General features: G+C 38.2%; 1 protein-coding gene across 2 annotated transcripts in view; it reads right to left on the reverse strand.

Annotated features, from left to right (window-relative positions):
* The window catches only part of LOC125266903 (ras-specific guanine nucleotide-releasing factor RalGPS1), a 206867-nt gene that overhangs the window by 97945 nt on the left and 89714 nt on the right, over nucleotides 1-19208 (reverse strand). For both annotated transcript variants that reach the window (XM_048188026.1, XM_048188025.1), the window contains exon 8: nucleotides 5300-5426. In XM_048188026.1, coding sequence (XP_048043983.1) covers nucleotides 5300-5426 — 127 coding nt within the window. The remainder of the gene's footprint in view (nucleotides 1-5299; nucleotides 5427-19208) is intronic.

Raw genomic sequence — 19208 nt, forward strand, 5'->3', positions numbered from 1 at the left:
AATAACATTAAAGAGCAGACGCAAAAGAGAGAACAACACACTGATTGTTCAGCATGACAGGGAATTTTAAGGACACTAGGACAAGTACATACAGTGCTCAGCGTACTGTAAATGAGTACACCACCTTTGAAAAGTAACATTTTAAACAATATCTCAATGAACACAAAAACAATTTCCAAAAAGTGTAATATAACATCTGTTTAACTTATAACATGAAAGTAAGGTTAATAATAAAACTTAGATTACACATTTTTCAGTTTTACTCAAATTAGGGTAATGCAAAAATGAGTACACCCCACAACAAAAACTACTACATCTAGTACTTTGTACGGCCTCCATGATTTTTAATGACAGCACCAAGTCTTTAAGGCATGGAATGAACAAGTTGGCTACATCTATCTTTTTCCATTCTTCAAGAATGACTTCTTTTAGAGACTGGATGCTGAATGGAGAGTGATGCTCAAATTGTCTCTTCAGAAATTCAGATCAGGAGCCGCTGAATCACTTTCACCCTTTCACACTCATGCAGCTCCACATAAGGACACTGCCACCATCATGTTTCACTGTAGGCATCATGCATTTTTCTTTGTATTCCTCACCTTTGAGACGCCATACAGTTTTGAAGCCATCAGTTCCAAAAACATTTATCTTGGTCTCATCACTCCAGAGTATAGAGTCCCAGTAGTCTTCATCTTTGTCAGCATGGGCTCTGGCAAACTCTAGGCGGGCTTTTTTGTGCCTGGGCTTTAGGAGAGGCTTCTTTCGTGGACGTCACCCACGCATGCCATTCCTCTGCAGTGTACGCCGTATTGTGTCACGGGAAAAAGTCACCACAGTTTGGCTTTCTACTTCTTTAGATAAATGCAGTGAACTTGCATGCTGATTTTCTTCAACCCTTCTCATCAGAAGACGCTCCTGTCGAGGTGTTAACTTCCGTGGACGACCTGGAAGTCTCTGTGAGATGGTTGCAGTTCCATCTTTTTTAAATTTTTGTACCACTTTTGCTACAGTATTCTGACTGATAAGTAAAGCTTTGCTCATCTTCTTGTAGCCTTCACCTTTCTGGTGTAAAGAATTATTTTCTTTCTCAGATCTTGTGACATTTCTCTTCCATGTGGTGCCATTGCTGACAGCATGAAATGGGGTTTTAACACCCTTTTATAGTCAACTGTCAGCTGGACACCTGTGTAATGAATAATTAGACTCACCTGTGGTTGAATTCCTGTTAAATTAGACATTTGAAGTCTAAAATTTAGCTTTCCTCCAGAGACTTTCAGTGGGGTGTACTCATTTTTGCATCACCCTAATTTGAGTAAAACTGAAAATTTTGTTCTTTAAGTTATATTATTAACCTTACTTTCATGTTATAAGTTAAATAGATGTTATAAAAAACTTAGTCTTGTCAACATTTTGGAAATTGTTTTTGTGTTCATTGAGATATTGTTTAAAATGTTACTTTTCAAAGGGGGTGTACTCATTTACGCTGAGAACTGAACTCTGAATACCATGTGCTGGGTCACATCAACACATGAAGGTATTAGTAAGTTTATGCACAAAACATAACATTGCCCTGCATGGGTTAGTCAGTTCTCATACTAATCGTCTCTTGTTTTCTGGTTCAATCTTTTCAGCTTTTTTGTAGGGCTGCCAATTGATTAAAGATTTTCAGCAAAGTAATTACATGATATGCTGATTATTTGCTTCCTAATCTAGTTGTCTAATAAACCTGGCACTGTATATTACAAATATCATTGGCTCTTTGATGAACTGCTTGTGTTTTTCTTTTGCAAGTCACTTTGGATAAAAGTGTCTGCTAATATAAATGTAGTTAATTAAAAAAAAAGCCACCAAAAGATGATGATTACATATTGCATCAGAAGAATAAATCAGAGTATGGACAGAAAGTGGCTAGAAAGACAATATACCCGTTTAGTTTGTTTTTTTCAGCATCACTGAACATCAGTCTGACTTACAGTAAATTATTTAACAATCAAACTGGTCAATCTGCCCAAGGTTAAAGGGCTGTTAGTACAAATTGTGTTCTTGATATATTTTCCTTCTTCACTAAACAAACATGTTAAAAGCACCACTTTTATTCCAATAACAACAACATTTAAGTCTCAAACAACACTCCCACAGATTTAGTGCACACAAGGAAGAAATGTTGCTTCAGTGTTTTTCCATGCAAGCCAATTATTGCTGTATTTCAGGATATCCCACATCTAAACTGCATAGAAAAACTACAGCGGTGGTTGCTTACGTTACATTTCAGACAAACTAATGGAACTTCATTTAGACCCTGGTTCCTGCGGTCGAAACACACCGAGTACCACCCCATAGTCCCTAGTTCCTGGGGAAAGTTCCACCGGTGGAAACGCGGCTAAACAATCTCTTATACTGTCTAAGTGGACAGTTCTTGGCCAGAATGAGATGCTAAGGATGTTTTTATGATATTTAGTCAAAGGTTTGGGTATGCAAAACTGCCAGCTTCAACATGTGACACCAGCATATTCTGTCCAAGAAATGTTGTCAAAATGTCAAGTTATCAAAAACAGTATAATTTCTGAAAATATACAGTTCTACAAATCAAACCCAGACTATCTAATATGTGCTATCCCTCCATCGTCTCCCAATTTGAGTTAAATCAGGAAAGCAGCTGTAAATGACTAAGTGCTGAAGAATATGAGACAGTTTCCAACAATCTCTGATCATTGATATTGCTGTAACAGGAGAGAGGGTTTGGAATCAATTTATTGTTGAGTCTTCAGACTTACTGAGAATCTGTGAGGTAATGAGAACAGTACGCTTGTGATCTCTCTGTTAGAGTTCAGAGCACAAGCACTGGGGTTCAACATGCGTTTGTGAACATGGGAACATGCTGAAAAATGCCTAAAATAATAAGACATGTCTCATATTCAAATGCTGAGAATACTTATTCCAAGGATGATGACAAAACACATGTGTCTCTCATGATCTGAGCTGCACTAACCAGCCAAGCCCTGATCCCTTGGTCAAGAAGGAGATGTTAAAAATAAATCTTCTGGTTCATTCGTCCCACTGGAATGGAAAGTGAAGTAAAGCGCAGTGGAGATGAGATGGTGCTTTCACACTTCTGTTGCATGCTCTTGATTCCTGACCATTCACTCAGCGCACATGCGTCATTTGGATTAAAACTAAATCGTATGTGCAAGTAAAAACATGAACTGTTACATGATTTATGTATAACGATTAGTTCCCTACATTATTAGGTGGTACAGTAATCACGTGATATTTTCAAAAAGTTGTCTTTGTGCACAATAATGTTATGCCCTCAAAACACTTTACTATAGTGCATGATTTGAAAACAAATATACAGTGGGTATGGAAAGTATTCAGACCCCCTTAAAATTTTCACTCTTTGTTATATTGTAGCCATTTGCTAAAATCATTTAAGTTCATTTTTTTTTCCTCATTAATGTACACAGCACCCCATATTGACAGAAAAACACAGAATTGTTGACATTTTTGCAGATTTATTAAAAAAGAAAAACTGAAATATCACATGGTCCTAAGTATTCAGACCCTTTGCTGTGACACTCGTATATTTAACTCAGGTGCTGTCCATTTCTTCTGATCATCCTTGAGATGGTTCTACACCTTCATTTGAGTCCAGCTGTGTTTGATTATACTGATTGGACTTGATTAGGAAAGCCACACACCTGTCTATATAAGACCTTACAGCTCACAGTGCATGTCAGAGCAAATGAGAATCATGAGGTCAAAGGAACTGCCTGAAGAGCTCAGAGACAGAATTGTGGCAAGGCACAGATCTGGCCAAGGTTACAAAAAAAATTCTGCCGCACTTAAGGTTCCTAAGAGCACAGTGGCCTCCATAATCCTTAAATGGAAGACGTTTGGGATGACCAGAACCCTTCCTAGAGCTGGCCGTCCGGCCAAACTGAGCTATTGGGGGAGAAGAGCCTTGGTGAGAGAGGTAAAGAAGAACCCAAAGATCACTGTGGCTGAGCTCCAGAGATGCAGTCGGGAGATGGGAGAAAGTTGTAGAAAGTCAACCATCACTGCAGCCCTCCACCAGTCGGGGCTTTATGGCAGAGTGGCCCGACGGAAGCCTCTCCTCAGTGCAAGACACATGAAAGCCCGCATGGAGTTTGCTGAAGGACTCCAAGATGGTGAGAAATAAGATTCTCTTGTCTGATGAGACCAAGATAGAACTTTTTGGCCTTAATTCTAAGCAATATGTGTGGAGAAAACCAGGCACTGCTCATCACCTGTCCAATACAGTCCCAACAGTGAAGCATGGTGGTGGCAGCATCATGCTGTAGGGGTGTTTTTCAGCTGCAGGGACAGGACGACTGGTTGCAATCGAGGGAAAGATGAATGCGGCCAAGTACAGGATATCCTGGACGAAAACCTTCTCCAGAGCGCTCAGAACCTCATACTGGGCCGAAGGTTTACCTTCCAACAAGACAATGACCCTAAGCACACAGCTAAAATAACGAAGGAGTGGCTTCACAACAACTCCGTGACTGTTCTCGAATGGCCCAGCCAGAGCCCTGACTTAAACCCAATTGAGCATCTCTGGAGAGACCTAAAAATGTCTGTCCACCAACGTTTACCATCCAACCTGACGGAACTGGAGAGGATCTGCAAGGAGGAATGGCAGAGGATCCCCAAATCCAGGTGTGAAAAACTTGTTGCATCTTTCCCAAAAAGACTCATGGCTGTATTAGATCAAAAGGGTGCTTCTACTAAATACTGAGCAAAGGGTCTGAATACTTAGGACCATGTGATTTCAGTTTTTCTTTTTTTATAAATCTGCAAAAATTCAACAATTCTGTGTTTTTCTGTCAATATGGGGTGCTGTGTGTACATTAATGAGGGAAAAAAAAGAACTTAAATGATTTTAGCAAATGGCTGCAATATAACAAAGAGTGAAAAATTTAAGGGGGTCTGAATACTTTCCATACCCACTGTATATTGGAGTTTGCATCACTTACCCAGCTCCAGATGTTCAGTTTTACTGACGTAACAAGCTTGCTCGGTAGCTCAGCTGGTAAAGAATTGTACTTGTGATGCGAAGAGCTCGGGTATGAATGCACTTCTCTTGACTTTTGTAACTTTAATAAGGATCAATCTAGATTTATTTTATACAGTCTCGATAATGCAGTGTTATTTTACATTTGATTAATGTATTAAATTTCTGTACCTGAAAAAGGGGGAGTAATTGAACTCTGGTTTGGACCAGGCGATCAAACCATGTGTGAAAGCACCCTGAGAGAGAGAAGATATCAGGACTCACCCAGGTAGGGGATGCAGGGAACCATCTTTAGGGAGCGAATGTACTCTCTCATCCTGGCGTAGTTATGCTCTTTAGAGGTCAAGTAGTCCAGCTTGTCAAACGTGGCCTTGTCCTTCCTATTGATCAGCTAAAGAAAAACAGGAAAGTTGTGGTACTCTGTTAGTTTTTCTTCTGAAACTCTGTATCAAAACAGACCATATTGGGAAGCTACTTAACGAGATACAAGCTGCACATAATCACCAATAATCAATAATCACAATCATAATCACCAACACCAGTAATGAGTTCCGCAGAACATTTTACCCAAAGATCAGCACAGCAAATATGAAGCCTATAGAGTGCCCCAGGGATGACGCGTTTTTGTAGGCAAAACCCGGAAGCGAGTTAGCATTTTAGGACTTCCGGTTCCAACGCCGTAAAGTCTATGGGTTTTTTGAATGGGTTTTTGCTAAATCGCCTGGAATAAGGTCTGTGGTTAACAAAGCCTCTAAATACTTTCACGTTTTGATCTATGACATAAAACACACCAGTTATAACCCACTTGTGATTTTTTAAACTTTTACTGTGTCTTAAAATCGGCGGTTGCTAACAAATTGCTAAAAGGGACTACTTCCTTTGGCGGGGACTTTAGACGTCATCATGATAAACAGGACATTTGGACAGCATTTCTCATGAAAAAGTGGATAAGTATTCATACACAGCGCAGATCATAATCAGTGAGCATGTTTTAAATAGAGTTGGTTTTTAAATGCAGTTTGAGGAAGCTTGGTGGTGACGACGTTGATCCGCGACCATGGTGTGCTGTAGTCCGTTTATAGCCTACTGTTAGCCTTTTATATCTGACGACTTTATTTAGGCTTCAAAATCTATAAATGTTGTGTTAACTTGTAAAGATTATCTTGATAGACAAAACGTGTAAGTGTCATAACCCTTTGTTAAACACAGAGCTTATTTTCTGCGATTTTCCAAAAGTCTATGGGAAAAATGAATAGGCTTTCAGTCGAGGGAACCCGTGCGCCGCTAACTTCCGGGTTGGCCTACAAAAACACGTCATCCCTGGGGCACTCTATAGACTCCATCCCATGCTTTTGGTAATGTTGTAAATTAAACAATTATTTAAGATTTAACAAGAAAATACTATTTCAGTCTTTCTATACTTCAAAATTTCATGTTTAATTCAATGTGTTATCTTTGTAATTCTTCGTGAAATTTACTAGCAATTTTGAAAATTTGAAAATTGTTTCAGAGTAAATTCTACACCATTGTTTCTGTGTAGTTCAACTTTAGTACATTTTCAGTGAACAATGACTTTCAGTATCTTAATAACTTAAGTGGCTGACAACTGGCTACCAAACACAGATTTAACACTCTTTTGCATTAATTGTGTTAAAAATCTGGTTGCCCCATTTTGTGTGGGGGTCAAACTGACCCCCCAATGGTTTCCATGCAATTTGCAAAAAACAAAAAAAATAAAAAAACAAACAAACAAAAAACACACTATATAAAACAAAAGAATCATGATAGAGACAAAAATATATATGTACTGTATAATATATAATATATGTGAGAAATTTCATAATATCTATCTTTTTTATTGTGTTAATTCAGCTGTGTTGGGATAAATTTGACCCATGTATGTTTATTTTTTCAAAAAAATCTGCTGCCCAGGCACAAAATAAATAAACTTGATGTATTTATTTTGTTATGACTAATGATGACTATTGATGACTATGATGAACATTATTTGCACTTCGTTTAAGTAGTATTTATTGCTGTTTGTGCTTGTTTTAAGCCTCTGCCTTTTTATGTCTGGTTCTGATTTTTTTTTTTAAATGTTAAACTCAAACAGATGAAGAAACAGTGAATTCTCCTTGGATGAGTCTTCAATTTAGAGAAAACTCTGAGTCGTAAGTTTCATAAGATTTTATGTATTTCAGATTTTAATGTTTGACAAGCTACAGTACAATAAAGGTTTTCTGGTATTTACCTGACTCTCGCTGTTTTTCAAAGTGTTGATTCTTGGCAAATTGCATGGAAACCAATGGTGGTCAGTTTGACCATAAACACAACAGATGTAACCAATATTTTTACAGCCTTTCCAAAACAAATCTATGTGTTGAATTTTGCACATTCATGATCCTCAATGAGAAAGCTACAAAATTCTAGAAGAATGAAATAGTTTAACTAGTGCTTCAAACAATCAAAGGTGGGTTAAATTGACCCTAACACAATTTCTATTTTCACTTGCATGGAGTGAATAAGCACAGCTGGTGGATCATAAAGAGATCTTTTCAACATGCCGAGCAAATGCAAACAAATGGCTTTTAGCAGCTCGTCCAGAAAAGATGAACAACCTGTGGAGAGAGTCTATCAGACCAACTGTTTTCTGATGCTTCTTTTAGACTTCACAGCTGTCATGCCCAGGGTTTGACCTGACCTACACACTCTGAAAACACACACGTCATTTTCTGGAGGTTGAAATCATACAATCTGTAGTAATGTATATGGAGTTGTGATCCTCAATCATGTGGTAAATCTGGGTCAAACTGAGGAGAAGATAAAGCCACTATTAAGAACCTATTGATTTCAAAACTAAACGCTATACAACACTCTTAAAAATAAAGGTTCTTTATTGGCATTCTTTGGGGAACCAAAAATGGTTCTTCTATGGCATCACATCAAAACCCTCATTTGGATTATGTGAACATAAACTTTTGACTTTAAGGTGGTTTAATTTGGAGATAATACTTCACAATAAGGATTCATTTGATTAAATCAGTTGCAGTAGTAAACATGAACCAACAATGAACAATACTTCTACAGATTTTCTTCAATGTTAATTTCAACATTGACTAAAACATTTTTAAAATCAAAAGTTGTTTGTTAATATTATTTAATGCATTTTAACATGTACAAAAAAAAAAAAAAAATTATACTCTATTTTTACTAAGATAATACGGGCTGTAAAAACATATTGTTCATTTTATGTTAGCTAATGCATTAACTAATGTTTACAGATGAGACCTTATTGTAAATTCTTATTAGTTGTTTCGTGATGATAAATTAAATGACAGTGAAAAACATGTCATTTCTCCACTTTGCAAGTGCAACAACATCTGAAGGATCAGCCAAGAAAATGCTGAAAACCAAATCTAACCATTGCAAAACATCTTATATCCTAAACATTCTGGCTGTTTTCCCCAGAAGGGTTTAATAGTTTATACTGTATCTTTGCCCACCCAGCTTGTTCCAAAATACAACCAACAACTCCAAAGCTAGAGCGGGCATATGGTGCAAAACTCAGGAGACAGAGAGGCCGCGTCTCCATACATGTGCCTCATTAATAACGACTCCGGCTGGTCACGCCATGAGCTCATGGAAGCTGCGATCTCATTGGTTTACGAGGCTCTAGGGGACAATGCTAATAGCTTGTACATTTGCAGTGGTAAATACCTCATGATGGGAAGAAATAGACACATTTGAAATTCCACTGACTAGTGCAGAAAACTGTGGACAAAACACAAAGCTGTAGTGCATTCAGAGTCAAAACTCTGAGAAGGAAACATCAAGGTGCTACTGTAGTTTACAACAGCTGTAAAAATGCATATATTATAACAATGCTGGTATATAATAATGGTGGAAGCTCTCATTTGACAGAATTAATAATGTTAAAGGTGCCATCGAATGTTTTTTTTACAAGATGTAATATAAGTCTAAGGTGTCCCCTGAATGTGTCTGTGAAGTTGCAGCTCAAAATACCCCATAGATTTTTTTTAATAAATTTTTTTAACTGCCTATTTTGAGGCATAATTAGAAATGCGCCGATTCAGACTGCGGCCCCTTTAAATCGCGCGTTCTCCGCCCCCTCCCGAGCTCTCGACTCTATCACTGCATAAACAAAGTTCACAAAGCTAATATAACCCTCAAAATGGATCTTTACAAAGTGTTTGTCATGCAGCATGTCTAATCGCGTAAGTATGGTATTTATTTGGATGTTTACATTTGATTCTGAATGAGTTTGAGGCTGTGCTCCGTGGCTAACGGCTAATGCTACACTTTTGGAGAGATTTATAAAGAATGAAGTTGTTTATGAATTATACAGACTGCAAGTGTTTAAAAATGAAAATAGCGACGGCTCTTGTCTCCGTGAATACAGTAATAAATGATGGTAACTTTAACCACATTTAACAGTACATTAGCAACATGCTAACAAAACATTTAGAAAGACAATTTACAAATATCACTAAAAGTATCATGTTATCATGGATCATGTGAGTTATTATCGCTCCATCTGCCATTTTTCACTATTGTCCTTGCTTGCTTACCTAGTCTGATGATTCAGCTGTGCACAGATCCAGACGTTAATACTGGCTGCCCTTGTGTAATGCCTTGAACATGAGCTGGCATATGCAAATATTGGGGGCGTACATATTAATGATCCCGACTGTTACGTAACAGTCGGTGTTATGTTGAGATTCGCCTGTTCTTCGGAGGTCTTTTAAACAAATGAGATTTATATAAGAAGGAGGAAACAATGGAGTTTGAGACTCACTGTATGTCATTTCCATGTACTGAACTCTTGTTATTCAACTATGCCGAGGTAAATTCAATTTTCAATTTGATGGCACCTTTAAAGGGGTAATGAATTGAGAAGTTTCAGAACTCTAAGACCGCGTGTCCACCAAAGCATTTTTAGCCAGCTGAAAACGCCTAGCTGTTATCCCTTGAGAGCGCTTGGGTAACGCAGCGTTTTAGTTTTTTTTTTCGGTCAGTTGAGACGCTTTGCTTGCTATGATATGGAATATCCGCAGAAGTGTTATTAGTATCTCAGTTCACAGATAGTTTGTTTCTGTACTTGCTAAGTATTTGCTCTGGCTATTGTTTTATATGGTTTTGTTTTATGATTTGTTATTATGCTTGTTGTCATCTGTTGACGTTGTACAAGCAGAATGTGCTGGTTGGTCAGTGTTGTATTTGTCCCGCCCCTCCTCCACTGTGATTGGACGGCTGGGTAAAGAGTGACAGTGATGAGTGCAGCATTTTACCCAAAGTTGAACATTCTTCAACTCTCTGTGACCGGTAAAAAAACGGCGAACACTCATCACTTCAGAGTGAAACAGACGCTCAGCGCCTCGTTGCGCTCATGGTGTTTTAAAAACGTGGTGCTCCCATTGAAAACAACTGGGAAAATATGCTAGCCTCGGGGGGAGAAATACTTTGGTGGACACACGGCCTAAACTTCCTTGTCAGTCCAGAAACAGCTTCTGTTTAAACCAAGCACCCAAAATGACTCGTTTCAGATTTTGTCTCAGTATGACATCATGGTGCAACGAAAGACCGCCTCTGCAGAAGATCGCCAACGCCTACTTCAACACCGTTGCCTCTTTAGCCCCACCCACTGATTCACGCATGTCATGTAGTAGTAAATATGAGACAGATGCCAGCAACAAAACCACAGAGATGCCTCTGAGGATAACAAGACCTTTTGCAAGTCTTTGCATTCCCTTCCTTGTGATCCTAACATTAAGAAAGCGTGGATGAACTTTATTTTTTACAAAGTTCCAGTTCCGAAGTTCTAGGTGTGTGTTTTTGTTTTTGAAAGAAGTCTCTTCTGCTCACAAGGCTGCATTTATTTGAAAAAATATAGGAAAAACAGCAATATTGTGAAATATTATTACAATTTAAAATGTTTTCTATTTGAATATATTTTAAAATATAATTTATTTCTGCGATCACAGATGAATTTTCAGCATCATTACTCCAGTCTTCAGTGTCACATGATCCTTCAGAAATCATTCTAATATGCGGATTTGCTGTTCAAGAAACATTTCTGATTATTATCAATGCTAAAAACAGTTGTGCTGATTTTTGTGGAAACTGTGATGCATCTTTTTCTGGATGCTTTGGTAAATATAAAGTTTAACAGCATAAATAAATAAATAAATCTTGCTGACCCCAAACTTTTGAAGGGTAGTGTACATGCATTACAAAAGCTATTTAAAAAAAAAAAAACGGCATGCCGCATTAAATCTAAATATAGTCACTGAACATGTGGTCAATTTCATTGCAAGCCAATTTAAGGGAGCGTGACATCTGCATGAATTTTGATAATTACAGATTAAATGTTTTTTTTTTTGCTGACCAGAGAAATACAATTATTTTTTCACTAGACTATTACATTTAGATGTATGCATGTGCAGATGCATTTATCCAAAGCGGCTTACATTGCATTCAAGGTACCAATTTTATCAGTTTATGCATTCCCTGGGAATCAAACCCATGACCTTTGGAATTGCTAGTGTCATGACTGAGCTACCGAAATGTAAGTTTAGAAGAAAGTGTAAGTAGGTTTGTTCTAACCATTCACCTTAAGTATGAGCATTATTAAGAGGGATGCTTGAACAAATGCCATTAAGTGCAAGTACTTTAAGTTAAAGTCTTCACCTGTGAGCTGGGTATGGCAATTACATGAGCATACTGTAAAAGGCTAAAGAAGTGGGATTGATGGAAAAATATATTACACAAGAGGAAATTTCCTTTAGTTGATGTTCAGACAGTGCAGACAGCCTGCTTATATATCACTCCACACTGACACAACCTTTTCCCTACATGAAAGCAGGCAAATATTCTTTTAGTGGCTCTGTAGGAACATTTTTATAGTGGGCTTTCAGACTGAGCTAGCTGGACGTCAGATACTAAATCCAAAGCAAGCTCAGTCAGGACTAAAACTATAAAGACACGAGAACTCAACTCCACCAGAGTGGAAACTTGAGAATGACTCGATAAAATGGAATATGGAATGGGATTTAAGGTATAGGATATGAAATTAGGAGAGTCAGCAACTTTGTGTTATAGTTGGCAGCGGGATAAGAAGTTTAGGAAGACACTGTGTCATGTTTCACGTTTGTGGTGAGCAACAGATTTCAATGAGATGGAAAATGTGATGGATGAATCTGCGTGAGCCGGGGAAAGGGATGGATTTTGAGCCGCTCTGTGAATACGGATGGATTGCAATGGAAGAGGAAGTGGTCGAGACCTATAGGAAACACGGGCATGTACACAAACAAACACACACACACACACACACACACACACACACACACACACACACACTAGGACTCACTGCTTGGATTCCTCAGATGCTTACATGAACTACGAACATACTGGAAAAAAGAAACAAATTATTTAAACACATGCAACCACAAACTAAAAGAACAGAAACTATGAAAAATGTATTTCTGATTTGGAATTTGGAACAGTGTGATTGGCTATAAGAGCTGCAAGTACAGCAATAGAACAACATGATCTAAAATATTTTCATATATTGAGCTATTATATTTAGAACATCTATTTCAATATCAGATTTTTTGCCAAAAATAATAAAAACAAAATTTTCACTATGACTTCATCTCAAGAAACCTGTCAATAAAATGTCCAAATAATATTTCACTCCAAAATTAAAAGGAAAATAAATAAATAAATGAATAATATACTGGATGTGTCTCATTACTGTAGTGCAGGGGTTCCTAAACGTTTTTTTTTAAACATAAAATATTTAAATTTATATTTATATACTTGAAGTACCCCCTGAGATTTTAAATCAATATTTCAATATTTAATGACACATTTGCATCTTCACAGTTCTCTGATGTCGGTTAATGCTCACATGACATGCAAGTAAATTACATATTTTATATATATGACTTGGTCAACTTGCCCAAAAAGTTATATTGTGATTATTTTGTCATATATTGTGATGTGAACTGTGATATGAGTAGCTGGACTTTAAAGTGGACTCAAACCTCTTTTTAGTTGTGATAGTGTTTCAGTCCACATTACATTGACACTGGTGTTTTTAGAAACCTAATCAAATTCAATAGATTTTAATAACTAATTATAAAAAGACACAAATACATTACTGTTGTAAATTACAATTGCACAGTAAATACAGTAAAAAAGAATGTGGTATTACAATATTTTCTTTTTATGTTTAACTATAAAGTTATAATACTAATATTTGTCATATTTAATATATGTCTTAAATTATTCCATTTCAAATGTTCAAACCCTCTAGCTTTTAACATTTCAAATTTAAGCTTTTATTTTGCTTGAATACTGGTGAAATGCTGTAAACGTCTACTCACAAAAACATTGAAAATGATGCAAATGTATAAATAAAGTGAACATTGCACATGTTGCAGTCTCAAATGCATGTTAAACTCACAGCACAAGCAGAGATGATCTAATACTGGCATGATTATCCTTAAAAAAAAGTTTTCATCTTTCTTCTGCAATTTTTTTTCTTTTTTTTTCTTGTGCTTTTGGCCTGAAATATGACTAGAACGCTTCATGACAGGCTTCGTGAGATCTACCCACATTCTTTCATTGTGTCCAAATATCAGGATATTAAAAGCAATTGAGAATGACTTAAATATTTGCAAGTGTTTTCACTTAACCGTCTAGAACAAATGCTTTATGTCATTACATGCCTCACAGACGCCTGTTCCCTCCGTAATCATTAAAGTTTAACGTAGGGAAGAACTGACATGAGGAATCTTGGCAGAAAAGACTTTTATTCCACCATCACACACGAAAGATGATCAATGGAAACACTGTCAGATGGATTAACAGTCAGTGTAATGTCTCAATCTAGCTTCGTTAGTCTGTTGATTAAAAAGCCAAAGCGCTTTCGGGTCCAAGAAAGCATTGCTTCAATTATGAGACAGCTTGGAAACCAGGGTTGTGCTACTGTAAATTAAATTGTGTGAATTTGAAGTGAATTAGTTACAAACCAGAAGACTGATATTGGAACTGTAATTGGAATTGCACAGGTGATACATTACGGAATGCACTCTTAAGTGTTTGGTAACACTTTAATTGATGCCTTTATATATAATGCATTATTAATACACTGCTCAAAAAAAAAAATGAAAGGAACACTTTGAAAACATCAGATCTCAATAGGGAAAAATATCATGCTGGATATCTATACTATGGATGTGTTAGGAACTAAAGAATGCCACATCGTTTGATGGAAATGAAAATTATCAACCTACAGAGGACTGAATTCAAAGACACCCCAAAAATCAAAGTGAAAAAAAGATGCAGCAGGATAGTCCATTTTGCTGAAATTTCATTGCAGCAACTCAAAATGGTACTCAGTAGTTTGTATGGCCCCCACGTGCTTGTATGCATGCCTGACAACATCAGGGCATGCTCCTAATGAGACGACTGATGGTGTCCTGGGGTATTTCCTCCCAGATCTGGACCAGGGCATCACTGAGCTCCTGGACAGTGAGGTGCAACCTGGCGGCGTCGGCTGGACCGAAACATAATGTCCCAGAGGTGCTCTATTGGATTTAGGTCAGGTGACCGTGGGGGCCATTCAATGGTATCAATTCCTTCATCCTCCAGGAACTGCTTGCACACTCTCGCCACATGAGGCTGGGCATTGTCATGCACCAGGAGGAACCCAAAACCCACTGCACCAGCATAGGGTCTGACAATGGTTCCAAGGATTTCATCCCGATACCTAATGGCAGTCAGGGTGCCATTGTCTAGCCTGTAGAGATCTGTGCGTCCCTCCATGGATATGCCACCCCAGACCATCACAAACCGGTCATACTGAACGATGTTACAGGCAGCATAACGTCCTCCACGGCTTCTCCAGACACTTTCACGTCTGTCGCGTGCTCAGGGTGAACCTGCTCTTATCTGAAAAGCACAAGGCGCCAGTGGCAAACCTGCCAATTCTGGTGTTCAATGACAAATGCCAATCGAGCTCAGAGGTGCTGGGATGTCAGGCCCTCAGGCCACCCTCATGAAGTCTGTTTCTGATTGTTTGGTCAGAGACATTCACACCAGTGGCCTGCTAGAGGTCATTTTGTAGGGCTCTAGCAGTGCTCATCCTGTTCCTCCTTGCACAAAGGAGCAGACACCGGTCCTGCTGATGGGTTAAGGACCTTCTACAGCACTGTCCAGCTCCCCTAGAGTAACTGCCTGTCTCCTGGAATCTCCTCCATGCTCTTGAGACTGTGCTGGGAGACACAGCAAACCTTCTGGCAATGGCACGTATTGATGTGCCTTCCTGGAGGAGTTGGACTGCCTGTGCAACCTCTGTAGGGTCCAGGTATCGCCTCATGCTACCAGTAGTGACACTGACACAAGCCAAATGCAAAACTAGTGTAATACAGTCAGAAAAGATGAGTAGGGAAACAAATGTCAGTGGCCTCCACCTGTAAAACCATTCCTGTTTTGGGGGTCGTCATTAACATCAAAGCAGCTGAAACTGATTAACAACCCCCTCTGCTATTTAACTGACCAGATCAATATCCCAAGAGTTTAACTGACTTGATGCTACTCTCTGATTAAAAAGTATTCCTTTAATTTTTTTGAGCAGTGCACATACTGTAAGTATTTTGAATGCACTGATTATGCCTTGTAATGAGCCTTATAATGCATTGTATGGTCTCATGAATCATTGTAACCACAAATATTATAATGCATTTTAAATTTTGTTACAATTATTTATGAAAATATATAATGCATTACAATGTACATTTTGAATACCTTTTTAATAAAGTATAGGCCTACATAAGGGCTTCAAGTGAAGTATTACTAAGTGTTCTTTTACCTTTGGCCAAAAAAAGAACATTTTTCGAACATTTTCCAAAACTCCAGAACTCAAATTCATGTTCCAAGAACTGCAAATTAAATGTTTTCTAAGTTCAATTCTGAATGGTACACAACCCTGTTGGAAACATGAAAAGAGTAACAAACATTATTTTAAGGCCAGCATCACAGTGTGATGATAGATGTCATAGACTTCATCCTGTACTGCTCTTTCTCATCTGGACAAAATCTGGACCCATCTGTGAGAATATGGTTTGTTTGTAGACAACAGAATTTAGCACCCTAGTTTGACACATAACTCCAGGCTGTTGTCCTGAATTGCTCCCTGAGCAGCTGGATTCTGCACTTCCTGTCAGCCAGATGTCAGGTGGTCAGACTGGACAGTAAGACCTTCTACTCATTGATTTTTGACATTTAAAAGTTTAAAAGCATTAAAGGGGATCTATTATGCAAAATTCACTTTTACATGGTGTTTGAACATGAATGTGTCGGCAGTGTGTGTACACAACCAACCTATAATGATAAAAATCCACCCACTCCTCCTTTTTAAATCCCCATAATCATAGGCAGTATCCAAGAACAAGCCGTTTGCAGATTGTAGCTTTTCGTAGGCCCTGCCTACGACTGCTGATGGACTGTGCTGTTTTAGCATGTTTTACCTGAGCGAGTTGTAGACCGTCACAATATTCTCCAGGCCGGAGCAGCTGTAGCAACAAGAATGTCTTGTAAGCAACTCAGGTGTTTTGTTGTTGGATGTAAGAGTGAACATAATCTTCATGTACTCATGACATCAGAGCCGCTGAAGACGCAGTGCATACGAAATATGCCCCCATATACCTAAATTCATTTATGTCTGCACGAATGATTTTACACCAGACTGCTTTGTGAACGAGGGTCAATACAAAGGGACAAACAGGTTTTGCTAAAAAGTTATCACTCAAGGATGGATCAGTAAAGTTTTTTCAGGAGTGAAAAAGGACGCTTCATCTTTTCTGTGGTGTACAATAAACTTCATAAAACCCATCAGTAATGTTTTGGCCATCATTCAGACAGGGTCCACTACAACAGGCTTGTACTAATAGTGGGAAAAAGCAAGATGACAACATAAGTTATAACCATAATTAAACTAAACTATGCCTGTTCTAACTCCATGCAGCATATATTCTCTGGTTTTGTAGGCATAATTGTCCAACTCCGGTTCGAACAGATCACCGCAACTGACAGTTTCTGACATTTTCAGTGCATGAGATTGTCCTGTTTTGTTGTTGTTGGTATGTCAGAGAATGAGCACTTGAAGCTCCGCCCTCTTCTTGAAAGGGGTCTGGGAGCTGCAGCTCATTTGCATTTAAAGGGACAGACACAAAAACGGCACATTTTTACTCACCCCCAAAAAGTGGTAATAGTAACATGCTTTAAAAAATTATCTGTGGGGTATTTTGAGCTAAAACTTTACATAGATAGTTATCCAATCGTATCCTCTGTTGAGGCAAAAGGTATTCGGTAAATGTGTTTCCATCGTAGTTTATGCATCTTCTTATTGAGTAAAACAAATTATCCGCCACAATTCAGTGCAAACGTTTTCTTATGCATATTTTTAGAACATATGCACATTTTGGCATTTCCAGCCAGCGTTTTAAAGCATTAGTTGATTATCAACATTTTTCACTTAGAAATTGCTAGTAAATTTCACAAATAAAAAGTAAAATTTAGAAGATAAGTAAATGTAAATGTACTCTACTAATCTTTCTTTTATTTACAACTTTGAAAATCATTTTTGCAGTCTGTCCACCAGGAAATCTTTGGACTGTATGGGTTGAAGCATTCGCTGATCAAAGCCCAACCACAACCGTGGGGACATCTGTATATCCGAGTAAGATTTTCTTGCATAAGTAAAAATAATGTCCACACAGTACTCTGACCTTCCCCATCAATGAAACCTGTAATGCAGTTAACAGAGTTTCTTCTGGTAAAAGTCGTAGCTCATCTAATTCATTGTTTTGGAAGATGGTCTAGCTAGCGGTAGTTCTGGCCTTTACAGTGTTGAAAGCGGATACACCATGTTTCAGGTAGTTTTACATTAGCATGCATAACATCGAATATTAGCCAATATTTTCTCAATCTGTGATTCAAATCAATTTTCTCAGTGCCAGCTGTTGACATCTGCTGAAAAAGCTCTGAAACATCAGGCTAATCCTACCGGAGAACACTGTATAATCTTCCTTCTGTGATTGCCATTACTTTTTTCAATTTCAACAGGGATTGAAATGAGCCTTTTGCGAACAAAGCCACTAAAAAAGCTCCTGTTCTGCTCTATATGGTGCCATAATGGGGTGACAGAGCAGGAAAATGTGTACAGGACCTGGCAAAACCATCTGCAGGTCTGGCTGAGAGAGCAGGTGTGAGGAAAGACGTTTCTGCCGCTGGTAACTAGAGGATAAAACAAGCGCTACTGGTCTCTCAAGGCTAATTAGACCTGGGCTGCTTTCAATACAGTACTGTCAAATCACATCCAGCTCATACCTGCAGATGGGTCATAAAGTTTGTTAGCTAACCATGTAATACTTTCCTGTTTTCTCTATTAATGCTTGCCCAAAATTCACCATTGTGGATTGTAGAGGCAACATTCATGTAGCACAAATAGTGTGTGATGAGTTACAAGCCAGTTTAATATGTTGTGATAGTTATGGTCTGTTCAAACCACTTATCCTAACGCTGAGTCCAAACCAGGCACAATATGAGCCAAAAAATAAAACAAGTAGGGCTGTCAATCAGGGTTATCATCATTAACTAGAACTATTAAAAACATTATTGTTAACTGAAATAAAGCAGAAATAAAACATAAATGGAGATCAAGTGACGCTTTCTAGATGCACATTAGCCAATCTCTGCATATGTAGCCCTTCTTTTATTGCTTTCAGACTTTCTTTTTGACATCTGTGGTAGTTTTTTCATTTGCCGTTTTGTAAATGTCACACAGTCGGACACTTGCTTATCTTTCACCATCATCCTCTCCAATAAAGAAGAAAACTAAATTGAAAGCCGCAGCAGGCTGAGCGGACACGGATGACAACATGGTGATCACTATAAAGTAATTTGAGGACATCTTGAAAATTGAATTAGCAGCAATGCGCACCGAATTCGCCTCTCACATGACCGCAATCTAAAATATGTGCTCTTGTAACTGTCAAAGGCCAGTAAGAGCTGTGTGGCCCAGAGCCTCGGAGGGGGTGGAAGTCTGGCTCCATCTCGGAATTTGGACTTTGTCAAATTTTCGTGC

Source organism: Megalobrama amblycephala, linkage group LG4, assembly GCF_018812025.1.
Source record: "Megalobrama amblycephala isolate DHTTF-2021 linkage group LG4, ASM1881202v1, whole genome shotgun sequence".
Taxonomy (NCBI): domain Eukaryota; kingdom Metazoa; phylum Chordata; class Actinopteri; order Cypriniformes; family Xenocyprididae; genus Megalobrama; species Megalobrama amblycephala.